Source organism: Hyperoodon ampullatus, assembly GCF_949752795.1.
Source record: "Hyperoodon ampullatus genome assembly, chromosome: 7".
NCBI lineage: Eukaryota > Metazoa > Chordata > Mammalia > Artiodactyla > Ziphiidae > Hyperoodon > Hyperoodon ampullatus.
The window spans coordinates 47743806-47758343 of NC_136920.1; the positions used below are offsets into that span (position 1 = coordinate 47743806).

The following is a 14538-nucleotide window of genomic DNA, read 5'->3' on the forward strand; positions in this document are numbered from 1 at the left end:
CTGCCTTCCCTGGCACTGGCTCAGTTGGCCTTCAGTTGTTCAGTCATTCACCAGTTGTGTACCAGGCACTGTACAAGGCATCGTGGGGAATAGAAAGAAGGTCAAGATACTCTTTAAGTATCTCCCAGTTTACTATGAGAGATAAGATATGTATGCACAGAATGAGGTTGAATAGCAGACATGAAATCCATAGCTGCATAGAGTTTAGTAGAGAGAGACTGGTTTCATCTCTGGGCAGGAGGGGACAACGTGATATACAGTGTGGACAGTTGTGGGCCTGGTGGCTAGAGGCGCAGGAACTGGATTTCCAGGGAGCAGAGGGAGGAGAATGTAGAGGCTCTGCTTGTCCTTTGTTCTTGGTGAGTGGGAAGGAGAAAGGAGGAAGATGACAGGAGAAGATGGCTATTCCATGGAGACCCCAACCATCAGCATTTGGCCCAGGTCCTCTCATTGTGTGACTGATTTATTTACTAAAGGAGATGATACAAAACACTGTGAGAAAACTGAACATGGCATCTGCTATAAGCTTCCTCGTATCACTCACTGGCTTCTTCAAGTGACACTCAGGAGACATTGCTTTCTAGTCCTGAGCTATTGGCTGTTTTTACTGTGAGTTCTATCAGTGACCAGGATTCTTTTCTCACATTGCCCGCTAGATAACTTGATTCAACTTTGTGCTCATCTGTTTCAAGAACAGAGGCCTCCTGCCATGTGTTTTTCTATTAGCCTTAATTCTGCCTCCATTATAAGTTCCTCCTCTTGTTCCCTGCCCTTCCCCTCCCCATCCTTTTCCCCCGCCTTTCTCACATCCCTGTGGTCAGTATTCGATATACAACTGCCTCATCTGCTGTAATTCCTTTCTGGAACAGTGAGGAAGGCAACAAAAGGGAGCATGGCTTCCTCAAGTGTTCAGCCTGTTCCTGGGACTACAAAAGTAGTAATCAAAGTGCAGAGAGAAGGAAAGGAAATGAATTTGCTAGAACATCTAGTCCATAATTTTAGTGACAACAATCTTGGGCAGGGCTCTGTGGCCTTGGGGCAAAATGCTCCCCTCCCCCCCACCCCCCCCCGCTCCAGTTCTTTAGCTTCGCTGTAAAAAGCCAGCACCTTCCGAGGTACTTCTTCCAAGTCCTTGACTCTGTGATGCCACTAGGAGAACTCGTGGAGTTTAACCAGGCACAGTGCTTTCAGCCAATAGTGACTTCCCCTCTTTTGCCTGAGGCAGGGCCACTGGAGCAGGAAGTCTGAGTGGGTAGTTTTCCTCCCTCTTGGGGGCCACTATGACCCTCTTTGCCCTCCTTACTCAACAGCCAAGGGAGTAGCTGTTCAGGAGGGAGCTGGCTCAACTCACTTTTCTCCATTCACCCTCCCCGCACTCTCACCCTAGGGCTGCTCTGTCCCTCCGGTAGGGAATCATGGTCTAGAGAATCCTCCTCTCCCCTCTAAGCCAGCTCCAGGCTTCTGACCTCCCACCATCTTCTGGATGCTCTGCTTGTCTTTACTCCTCTTGTATTCGAACGAGAACTCACCTGGCCAGCCTGTAGAGTTGGGTTGGAAGTTCCCAGTAAGTTGCCCCAATCCACCATCCTCCCGGCACAGCATCTCTTAGATCTGCTGTTTCTTCTGTTCTACTGCCCAATCACTTGTCTCGCCTGTGTCTTTTCTTTAGCTATTTTCTACCCGAGTTAGAGTAAGCAGTGCCATTCTGGTTCTGACCTACGGAATCTCTAAAATGCTTTGGGGCCTTATTTCAGCAGGGATGTTCCCTTCTTGAGAACAACTGCTCACTGTTCTAGTCTGCATCTGATGTTAGGTCCTGACTTTGAGGTGAGTTTATTTGTACAAATTTAAACTGTGAACCTCCTGTGTGCCTGGTACCGTGATAAAAATTTCAAGGCTTCTGATGAATGGTTTTGTCTTGTCTCATGCCTGTTTTCATTTCTGTTCTACCATTGCCTTTGCTTCGCTGCTTAATCATCTCTAGGCTCCAACTCCCTCTACCTTCCTGGCAGTTTGATTTTACAAACTTCCTCTCCTATCCTGCCTTAATAGCTTCTGGCTTCAGAGGCGTGATTTACACTTCCTCAAAGGGTAAGTTTTTACTCTCTGAATTATTGTTGCTTTTGCAGTTCCAGCGTGGTAAATCCAGCTTCCACCATGATTGATACATCCCAGGAAAGCACAAGGAAGTCAGCTGTATCTCCAGCCAAGGTAGATTGAGCTCAGACTTTGAAAAATCTCATTTGGGGCAGGACTGCCATTTTTCTCATTTTATCAAAGCACCGTGAAATAAAGAGAATTTCATAGTACTTTTTTCCTACCAAATATAGATAATTTTTACTGTTTAATATAAGAAATCACTCTTGTGGTGGAAAATTTTATGAATATCATGTTACTGCATTGCTGAAGACCTAGATTTTTTGTCCTAAAGAATGAAATGTCTAATGCTGTTGAGGGCTGCTTCTTTTAAGCATAGGAATGTGGCTTGTTGGTTCCATATCAGTCCTTATTCCTATTCATGGCTTCCTGAATCTCTGTTAGAGGTCTGCTTAGGGGAGGGAATTGTCAATTTATGAAACAACAGATAGCAAATATTGATATTCAGTCTTACATTAATAAAAAAATGCTGGGGGGGAGAGATAAATTAGGAGTTAGGGGTTAACATATTCACACTACTATATATAAAATAGATAACCAACAAGGACCTACTGTATAGCACAAGGAATTATACTAAATATTTTGTAATAACCTAAAGGAGAAAAGAATCTGAATAAAATATATATATATATATATATATATATATGTATATGTATGTATGTATAACTGAATCACTGCTCTACACCTGAAACTAATACATTGTAAATCAACTATACTTCAATTGAAAAAAAATTCTATTTACTGATATGCTTTCTGTCATTAGAATTGATGATCATGATAGTGACTATGAACCACTTCGATACCTTGTCTTTTAAATCCTTGTAGGAAAGGTCAGTTACAATTATATTTAGTTCCGCTTTAATCTATCACAGTGAGTCTCATACAGTAGGAAGAGCACAGGTGGGAATCTGCCCTAATTAGAGTCTCAGATTTACCCCAACCTTGACCAGCTCTTTGATATGTTCAGGCCCATGTTTTCTCACATCTGTAAAAATTTCACTTCTGTGAGATTTAGATTTGAATGCCTGGTTCTGGTTTAACTTTGGAGGACTCTGGAATTGAGTATATTTTATACAATTTTGTTCTGCGTTTTTTTTTGGGTTTTTTTTTTTTTTTTGGTATGGCATATACATGGTAATTCTTTGCTAACCAGATTAATTAAGACCATCATTTTTCAAACATGCCAGATAGAATTTACTGGATAAAACTACCAACTATTGGAGATAATAAGCATTTGCTGACACGGAGTTGCTGTTGTGACATTTAAAATGAATTTAATAAACAATATTTTTCCCCAGCAAAGGAAGAATCCATTTAATAGCTCCATGCTGCCAGAAGATCACTTATCTCAACAAATCAAAAATGAGCAGTCAAAAAATGGAAGGGCTGGTTTCTTTCAGACTTCAGAAGAGGGTAAATATTATTTTTATGGGCTAGATATTTTTATCTTTGTTATCTATGGACTAAGGGAAATTCTCAGAGTTCCTTTAACCAAAATAGCTTTCAAGAGAAAGTGAAAAGTCCTGATGGTTTTCTTCTACTATGCCCACTGGTTTCCTGCCTGAGGGAAGGAAGCAGAAATTTTAGAAACTGGAAGTTCATGCATTCCAGTCTCGGAGCTGACACTTGTGTGACCTCCATGTCTTGGGTCCCCCCACAGTGACCTGGGAAATTTTTTGACCAGAGGCATTCAGTCATTCATTTAACAGTCTTTATTGAATGTCTACCAGGTACAGACACAGTTCTCTGTTTAAAATTGAGAGTTTGCCTCAAGATAAAAAGACCACTTGACAATGTTACAATCCTCTAATCTGTAATTATCAGCCCAGTCTTCCAGGAGCATTTGATCAGATTTGTTGCTTAACTGATTGAAGTCTGCCTCTTATGGAATTTTACCATTCTTACCACTAAGAAGAAACATTAGACAATTTAATCTCTTCAAAAGCAACTGTAAGAAGATTCCACAAGCATCAAAGATTGGACAAGGGGTAGAAAATTAACAAACAGTAGAGTTAGGAGTTTCAATTAGCCTGTTTTAATATTAGTGTATTTTTCCTCTCCATTGCATACACTTTATATAGCATAAAATACTTTACAGAAAAGAAGTCACTGGAACATAACCTGTTTTTTTTTTAACTTTTTGACAAAATTAATTTTTGTTTTAGGTATTGAGATTTAAAAAAATTGAGCTCCCTTTTCTGGTTTCCATATGTGAATTTTTTAAAGTGACTTCTGTGTTTTTTCTTTACCCTCCTTGAGGAATTTTTAAAGTTTCTTTTTTTTAAAAATTTTTTATTGAGTATAAAGTACCACAAATTATGTATGTAAAGCACAACAATCTTAAATTCAATGAAGTTCATGCGTGAATTTTTTAAGACTTTTTAATTAGGTCTGTCTTTATGCTTCATGCTTCATTGTCTTTAATATTTAGTGTTTTTGCTAAATGTAGATTAAGTTTATGATAGGTGTTTTAAATTATAGAGTTATTCTGCACTTGGTGTATCATCTAATATGTTTTACTTTTCAGGTGAATTGTCAGAGTCCAAAGAAGAGTCATCTATCCTGGATATTTCAAGCCAAAATTTAGAGAAAACAAAGCAGACTTTTCCAGGCCCTGAGAATGGGTCCCAAATCAAGGCTCCAATCCCCAAAGCCAGGAAAATGATCTATAAATCACATGACTTAAAGCAAGATGATAACCAGTCTTTTCCTAGACAAAGGACAGACTCCCTGAACACAAGAGGGGCTCCAAGAGGGATCCTGAAACGGAATTCCAGTTCCAGTAGCACAGACTCAGAAACTATTCATTTTCATCAGAACATTGAACCCAAAAGCAAAATTGTGTCACCTGGCCTAACCATCCATGAGAGAATTTCTGAGAAGGAGCATTCTTTAGAAGATGACTCCTCCTCAGACTCACTGGAGCCATTAAAACATGTGAGATTCTCTGCAGTGAAGGATGAACTCCCACAGAGTCTGGGGCTGGTCCATGGCCGGGAAGTAGGAGAATTTAGTGTTTTAGAATCTGACAGGTTGAAGAATGGAACAGAAGATGCAGGGGACATAGATGAGTTTTGGAATGATCCTAAGCCTTCCCAATACAGAAAGCCTTTGCTTTTTCAGCCATCAGCCTCAAGCCCAAGTACATCAAAAAATGAAACACATCAGCCAACGACTTCTGGTTCCTTTCCAATTAATGAGCACCATTCTCCCAAAGAAGTTTTAACTACAAGAGCACAGTCCACTGAGAATTCACACGCCATCAATGAACACACAGCTAACTCATCAGAATTATCAAGGCTTGAATCAGAGTTGTCCAGAAGCCCTGCTGGTAAGATATTCGTCACTACCAGGCTCTAAAAACTGAGCCAATGGGCTTGGAATGGCCAGGCCAGCCAGCCAGCCTGGTAGAAACCCATTTTGCTTTCTCGGTATTCCCGCTAAAATTCAAGCAGATAGCACTGGGGAATGTTTATGCCTCTTAATGGGTTTGCATGTTTTCCTCAATCACCAATAACTAAAAGAACCAGGATAGCACACTTTCTGCCACATTATGCTTAATCCAAAAAAAAAAATCATATCAATAATTTAACTAAACGAATTATAGTATTTTGAGTTAAATCAAGGTGTATATACAGAGTGAGAAATAAACATATGCTAATACCTTTGTACAGAGTGAGAAATAAACATATGCTAATACCTTTGTACAGAGTAAATATATTATTACTCACCTAATGCAAATTTATCAATTACCATTTAACCAAACTTCGGTTTCTCTTTTAATTTCAGGAGAACCGTCACTTTCTTAGCCTCAAAGGATGGGAAACTAGACTTTAAATTCTTACTGTGAAAAAGCCTTATACTTTGGCCTGCTCAGGGCCTCCATGCATTTGTTCTTAGACTTTAAATGCTCTGAAGGAACTTTCTCCTTCAGCTGGTGTGAGCTGAGAGGCAATGAGAATACTGCTTTTTCCTGCTAACTAGCTGACTAGTCCTCTCTTGAAGATCTTAGAACTCTCAAGGGATGCCTCAAACGGCTTTCCTATACCTATATGATTACTTCACAATTCTTATGTTTTAAAACAGAAGCAATGGAAAAAATCATTTTGTGTACTCTCTCCCATCTTCACTAAGTCCTAATCTAACTCTATGATAATTTTTCTAGTCAGGAAAATTTACAGTAGCAACAGTCAAGTTTCTAACTCATTTGCTCTCCTCCTCCCTTATTAGTCAATATTAAGTGACCCTGAGTCATTTTTGCTTAGCCGTACATTTTCATACTTATTCAAATCAATCCACTTCTTAAAGGACAAAGCATTTCCATCACCCCTCTCCCTGGGTATTTTAAATCATTGGAACAGAAGAGAATATTTTTTTTTTAAATTAAAAATTAGCTTCTTCAAGATATAAAGGAACTCATTTTAAGGAAACTACTAAAGTTTGAATAAACACTAGCAAATAATTGGGTGATGCTTACTTAAGTATTTATCCAAAAGATGAAAAAAATTTCTTTGGTAATATTTTCCTTTGTTATAATCCATAGAAAAAAATGGTAAACCTTTCCTGATTTTCAAAGTGCACCTGCTTTCCCACAGACTACCTTTATAATTTTGTATTAACTATTTATTTTTGCTTTCTGATTTTTAAATCTCAATCTCAGCTTACCGTGAAGTCTGGGGAGAAGCCATCATCAGCTAAACCCATTTTGGTTGACAGACAGGCCTTCTGATCTCAGAGCTTATAAACAAAGTTCTGCTTACTCATTAATGCCCTGCTTTCCCCCCTGTTTACCACAGAAATATATACACGTAAATAATGGAGCATAAGAAGAAAATTAGGACCAAAAAAGAATGGTAAACTCTAACTGTGTGAATTATAAGGGTTTGACTTTAGCTCTGAGCTTTAGAACAGTCATTATCACACTCATTATATTATACTGGAAGAAAACAAAAGAATTCCTCAAAGGAAACAAAACATTATCTGCCATCAAATTTTTAAACTCTTCTTATTTTTAAGAAATATACTTTCATTTGAAAAGTGTAAAAACATTTGAAAAGAAGAAATGCATACAGAATAAAACAATTATCATCTGTGATAACACCCAGCACTAACTATCACTAATGTTTAATTGTAGGGCCTTCCAATAATTTTCATGCATGGATATAATTTAAATTATGTTTATACTGTCCAGACTGCTTCTTTCACTAACAGTGTAGTACAAGCATTTTTTTCATTATTAGTCTTCTGTTAAACAGACTAACAAAGAATTCTTAAAGATTTCTCAAAGGAACTTTATCATTACTGACATATATTTAATAGTATAATGTGTAGTTATGAAAGGAAACCAGTATCCACTATGTGCCAATTATTGTATAAGACTTTGTTGTTTTTACATTTAGCCAGAGTTGATGATAAAAATCAAAGAGATAATTTTATTAACTGACATCTCCTCTGGTGCATTTCAGATGTAGCTAACGTCATAAAAATTCAGCTTACGTAATTTTCAAGAACATGTATTGTGTAGCTTAGCATTTATAAGGAAGAGCAAGAAATGCTGAAACACCTTTAGTCTTAACTAAAGTGAAAGAATGACTGAGTTCCCTCATCTACATGTGCCATGTGCCCTGTGAATAAAACTCAGAAAAGTCTCTCCCTACTGTTTCTTTTTTTTTTTTTTTAAACATCTTTATTGGAGTATAATTTCTCCCTACTTTCTTGGTAGCCTAGAAAGAATTTAAGTGTCCTTCCCTAGCCTCCTAGCCGTTGGTTGGCAAACATCAGGGAACAGGTAGAAATCCCATTCTCCATCAGTCCTCATTTTACTTTGTCTCACAGAGACTATCTCCAGCTTACAGATTGTAGAAGGGAAATAGGGGATCATGGAGGAGCCTCTTGAGACCATGGTCCTCAAACTGCAGTATGCAAAACAACCACTGGGATAGCTGGTAGGAAAGATTCCTGGGCCCCATCTTCAGAGATTCTGGTTCAGTATACCAGGAGTAAGGCCCTTGGATGCAAATATCCTTCTTGTGCCATTCTGACGTTTTGGAGGGAGCTCCTTGTTTAATCTTCCTTGAACGTTGTTTTTCTAACTTCTGAAATCTCCTAAGTCTGTGTTTCTCAAACTTGAGTATAAGCCCTCTCTAGGGTTTATGAGTGGGCCAGTAGATAGGTGGCGTCATAAAATCAACATGATGTATCTTCCTGGAGTGTCTATTTTATGCAAAGTTTCGAGAAAAACTAATATTTAAAATGTAACATGGGTCAGAATACAAAACCTACTTGATTTTTTAGAATAAAACAGACACTTGAAAGAAATTCCCCAATTCGGCTTACACCCCATACTTCCAGGGGCCTATGTTTACCTTCCTTTACTGTTATAGGGTATCTTTGGTAGAATATCTTAATTAGGATGGTTTACATTATAACTCCAGATAAATGCTGATATAAACAGCTAATGGTGTAGAAAATGTAAATACAAAGTGCCTTTTTAAAAAATAATGTGAGTGATTGAATAATAATTCTTTAAGCATTCTCTTTTCTTATTTAGAAAAGCATTTCTGTGTTGCAGATGAACTGTCTCACGTTGAGCCTGAGTCATCTCAGGTGCCAGATCTCAGTTCTAGAGACCATCAGCAAGGTAAGCCCCCTCTTCTCAAGTCCCTAAAAGCTAAGACGTCCTCATGCTCTGGTCCACATGCCACTGAGATAAGGAAGACAACCGATGATTCCATATCTAAAGTCCTAGACTGGTTTAACCGAAGTTCTCATTCAGATGACAAGAAATCATCTCTCCAATATTCCCAAGAAATAGAGCCCAAAGGAAAAACAGACTCAAAGTCACGGATTGCTGTTGCCTTGGTGACCGATGATACCAGTCAAAAAGAAAATGGCTCAAAGGCTCTGTTATCCACCAAAGTTGAATTGACACCTGTGGGATCTGATTCAACATTCCAGGTAGAGGAAAATATGCCTTTTGGAAATGGCAAAAATGTGATTATCAAACCCAAATCTATTAATTTGTCCCCACAAGGCAAGGAAAGTCCAGGCATACTGCAACCATTTGAAATCTCCAGTCCAAATCAAGAGAATAAAACTGTGGACTATAGCCAAGGTTCAAAAAACGTAGGAGAAGGAATTGGGGTACCTCCTCCAACCAATAACTATTCCTACAGTGTTTGCAAAGGATCTCATGCAGAAGATCAAGTTCCATGCACCACTAAGGATGTTGACAGTTTAGGTGAAGAAGAGCCCAAGCTTTGTGTTTATGAAGAAAATAGAAGAAAGTCAGAAGTGAATTTTGACTCTTCAACAGTTATCGAACAATGGAGTTTGAAAGACAACGTGAAGGCAGAGAGAGAGAGCAAAGGAAGAGATAGTTACATCCTAAAAGCTTCTTCAGAATCGGAGGCTATTGAGTCACCCCCTGAGGCTACCAACAATAAATCTCCTTGGAAGAAGCCTAAGGTCCAACTACAAGAAGCAGGTGAGGTTCCCCAAAACCAAGTGCAAAGAGAGAAATACAAAAGAGTGAGTGACAGAATATCCTTTTGGGAAGGTGAGAAAGCTACTGCTAACTTAACTCATAAAGAACCGACATCTTCATTTAGTCAGGAACGACTTTCTGCTAAAGCATATCAGCCTGTGAAGTCCATGGACAGTTTATCTACGGGCTGTAGTAAATATAATAATCAAGTCACTGCCGAACAAGTGGTCCTAGATAAGGATGGTCAAGCAGCCCATCTCTGCCATTTTTATTCCTCAAATAAAACTGAAGAGACCAGGCCCCAAATATCAGGTCCATCCAAAAATGATCCTTCAGCTGGCCAACCAGGTAAAGTGTCTCTGTTTCAGAGTAAGACAACTGAGCCTATAAGAAGATTACCAGTGACAGACAGTTTGCATTACGAAAAGGACATTACTTTTCCACCACTGCAACTTCCTTCAAATGTTGGGAGTGAAATACATACCTCTTTGGAGAAAGACAGATCTCTAATTGGTGAATGGAATCCCAACTTTAAAGTTATATCCCTAAAAGAAAGAATGGATGAACCCAATACAGAACAGGTCTATAATCACTCTCAATTTGAGAATTTGAGAAAGTTTTGGGACTTAGGAGCCAATCCAAACAGTCAAGATAATATTGAGAAGAATACTACCACAAGCCAAAAAAATTCTGTGCCTTCTAATAGCCAGAAACACAAAGAATTCAATGACATTAAATCATCAGGAAAAAATACCCATGAAAGAGAGACGCTTCTAAGCCAGAAAAAAGTTCCGGAAAGAGAGGAAATAGAGAAATTAAATTCAAAGGGCACACTCCAGGTGTTACTAAATGAAACCACATTTCCATTGAGACCACCCAGAAAGTCCACTCATCAGTTGCCAGGATATGAGTCATCAAAGGAAAACATGGGAAAAAATACAGAAGGGTTTGTTATTCCAGTGTTCAAGGAAGAAAAGGATTACTCTGACCGAGAGATTCAAGAGATTCAAGAATCCATCGTGAAAACAAGTGTTTTCTCTAAAGACTACAGAGACACGTTTAATGACAGCTTACAGAAGCTGCTTTCAGAAGCCTCATCACAAGTAATCCAGCCCTCTGGTGGAAAAGTTCATAAAAAACAAGCTCTTGAACCAGGTATTTCTGAAATTAAGACATGGCCTCGAAAGACAGATTTTGCTGATACTGAGGAAGAAGCCAAAAGACCTAAGGAGATCATTAATGAGCATATAGACAAAACAGTAGCTCCTCCAAAGGTCAATTCGAACACTTTGACTGCTAGTCCAGACAAACTCCTGAAGGAAGCAACTGGAACTCCACCCTCTCCCTTGCAAACCAAATGTGAACCGGCAACCACTAGGATCAACTCTGAGTCTGAAGAGAGTAGAGTTTATGAAGAAGGGATAGAATGGAGTCAGAACACATCAGCTTATCAGAGAGAGATACTAGCTTCTTTTCCAGAGGCAGAAACTTTGGGAAATTCAGCTCTCTCCCAGAAAGCTCAAAGTGGTGAGTGCCAGCTAAACACGGAGAACTTGTTTCAGATGGCTGCAGAAGGTTCTTACCCATTGGATCAACCTTCCTATCACCACAGAAAGGGTTCTTTTGGGGATGTGGCCAACACTCCCCAAGGTATGCCTTCTTCTAAGGATGCTCATCTTGTTCCTCAGAATAAGGCATTACCTTCTCAAAGGGAAATTTCTGAGACTGTAGAAAAAGTTCTTCTTCTACCCAAACCTGCACTGAATGATGTAAAGGCTGTATTACAAAAGCTACTTAGAGAAGCTTGGTTGAGTTATCCAGTTGGGAGGGAAGTAGTTTCTGGAGAAGTAAAAGCAGAATTTCCTGAAGGCGCGCAGGTAGAAGGTAGCCCCTCAAACTCTCTGGGAGTTATCCCATCACAGACTACAATGGACAGCATAGTTCCAGACAGAAAGGATTTGTATTCCTGCAGTGTAGTTCCTGATAAAACTCACAAAGTTGGATCTTATTTAGCTGCCCAAATGCTTCCATCAGAACAAACCCTTAGCTCAGCTGCTTCTACTGTTGCTCAGTGTGGCAAAGAGTTATCTCAGGAAGTGACAGAAATTGTGAGGGAAACAATTATTCAACCTAAATCAGAGCTCCTTGAATTCAGTGCTGTCTTAGAAAAACTACTGAAGGAAACAATTGAAACCCCCTGCTCAAAATATGACAGTGATACAGGGACTCTTTATTCATCAAAGTTAATAGGTAGTACTGAGGTGCCCAGGCAAGCTGCTTCTGAATTCCATCCTAAGGAAATAAAAGAAACAGTAGAAAAGTCTGAGGCTCCATCAATTACTGGGAGTGCTTTTGAGATTGGCTTTGAGAAACTCCTTAAACAATCATCTAACGGTCCTTCTTATCAGCTCCAAGTGTTAGTGAAGGAAGAAACTCCTGAGAAGGAGCCTTCACAGTCAAAGCAGGCCAGGTTCTTGGGGAAAGTGCCCTCTTTTTACTGGAAAGCCTCAAAGGCCTCGGAAATGAAACGTAAGAGTAGTGTTTTCAAATCTCAAGTCAGTCAACGTGATAAAGTGTTGGGAAGAGACAAAGCTGTGACTGATTTACCAATAGACCTCTGTGGTTTTGAAAGTGGGGTTGAGATCCCTGGAACCTCACAACTTTCTGTGGACCATGAAATAGGGACCACTGAAACTATAAAACCCCCAGAGGACAGGAATTATAAAAGTGAGGTTGCAGTAGTTTGAGAAGGGGCTTTTCAGGAGCTTGGTTTCAAAGAGGCTCCTGAAGCAATTAATGTGCCCAGAAATAGGCAACCCATTCCTCTCCTGACAAAAAAAGAAAACTCTACAAAAATAAGTAAAGTTGAATTGATTCTGGCATCCCCATATAAGAGACAAGAGAAAAAGGAAGAAAAAGAAGGTTTCTCTGACTCTGATTTTTCAGATGGAAACATCAGTTCTAAGGCAGAAAGCTATAGAAATACCTCCAGTGAGCATTTTGAAGTTTTTAACTGATTGGTTAGTGAGTTGATTTATGTAATGCTGACATAAAGAATGGTGTAGTTTTTAGAATTGGGATTAATTTGACAATCCCAAATGGTACTAAATTCTTCTTTGTACTTCAGTTCTCCCTAGATTTTCTTAATAAAAAACTACATTTCCTTTTATATTCTTTAATCAAATGAGTTACATAGAGATAGCTTTACCCATCAGGCAGTGTTTCAGAATCTGACTTTATTCTCACTGATCAATGATAGAATTTTTAGGTTTCAAAAGTATTTTTTAAAGAACTTTTGGGTTTTAGAGAGTACCTCTAAAACATCCAAGTGTGCTTTCCTCTTGGAACTATTTAGAATTTCCTAATTGGCAGTCCATACAGGAGCCTCTAGTAAGATTTGTGGCAAGAAACTCCCATATTGGTCACACATTTCCCTTTTAAGAACAGTAGTTTACCACATTAGTGGCTAAGTATCAGGAACAAAGTGCAAGGCTGGAAGTTTCCCTCAGATACCTTGGGCTGTGGTGTTTCTGTTGCCACTCTCTCCCTCTTGTTTGCAATTATCTGCAGGATCCTCCCCTTCTAGGGTATGCCTCAGTCTGATGACCTCACCTGATTCCACCTATAAGGGCATTGCCTGGCCTGCTGCATTTCTTTGGCTCCAGCCTTAGCTAAGTGGATGGAGAGCTTAATCAATTACCATATTCACCTAAGTGGACTTGGGCTTCTGGTTTCAGCCAGGCTATAAAAGATAGGGCTTGTCTCAGTTTGCTATTCTGAGCAACCTGGCTATTTTGGGAGAGAAACCCAGGAACAAATAGGGATTAGAAGTTAGCTGATTAGAGTGATGAAATGATAAAGGATGCTCTCTGGCTGGAACATTCTAACCAAAATTGCACAACAACTAATGTTGATCACCTTCCTTAGTAGAAAATTAATAGAATTTGTCATTTTCTGGCTCCCTTCAGTCTCAATGAGAACAAATGAGCTTTACTGAGTGGCTGATTTGTGAGGTTTGGGCTCCTTTGCAAGTAGCTATAGGGCCTCTTATTGAAAACTGACCAAAGAATCCACCTTTAATCCTAATTAATCAAGCTGAAGCCCCTTTAACATTTGTAACTGGTGAGAAAAGGAAAATAAAATACCAGTCTCTCAAACCAGACATATGCAAGAGTGTAAGGCAACATCTTAAACTTGTTGAAGTAGACTTTTACTAAGCTACCCCATGAGTTACTAGGCCAAACTGACCTATAGGAGGTGAAGGGCTTGTAAATTTGCACTTACTTTACAGACTACTGCTTAATGTATATGGCTGTGTTAAAGTATACCAGCATAACAGATTGAACAGCAAAAAAGCCTATCTAAAAAAGAAATAGTCGATATAAATAACCACCCAGACAGACAGAGCCCAGAGAAGATATTTTAAAATTATAAGCCAAGTAGGAGGTATAAAATAGTACCTAGTTTTGTATCTTCTAACCTAAATTATTATTTTTTAAATAAGTGAGTGGGGGTGGAGTGAGAGTAGGGAAGAACCTGACAACAAGGCACCATAATTTTGATGAGCAGCCTAACATGTTTGACTTGTGGCTGAGCTCTTAACCAACCAATACGTCAGCATGTTCCTTTAAAAAGGGGGGAGGGAATGCTGGGAGATCATGCACATGATTAGTACACTAAAGCATATTAAAGTCACTGAGAAGGTCTGCAGTAAGAAACCTTTTAAGTTTGAAGACAGAGCATCCCAAATCTAATTCATTTTAGCATCCATTTACTGGAGAATGCCTATTAACATTGGGCAGAACTGGGATGCATTTCAGGAAAGTATTGTCTAGAGAAGTAGTTCCCAAATTCATCGACTCATTAATGGAATCATTCATTGATTTAGCAAACAT

The 14538-nt window shown here is 39.0% G+C and overlaps 1 protein-coding gene across 1 annotated transcript in view; it reads left to right on the forward strand.

Annotated features, from left to right (window-relative positions):
• Nucleotides 1–14538, forward strand: part of SYTL2 (synaptotagmin like 2) — a gene marked incomplete at its 5' end in the record, with an annotated part of 61615 nt that overhangs the window by 15830 nt on the left and 31247 nt on the right. Inside the window, 5 exon segments of the mRNA XM_079707698.1 lie at nt 2130–2211; nt 3456–3570; nt 4685–5488; nt 8729–12387; nt 12391–12634. Coding sequence (XP_079563824.1) covers nt 2130–2211; nt 3456–3570; nt 4685–5488; nt 8729–12387; nt 12391–12634 — 4904 coding nt within the window.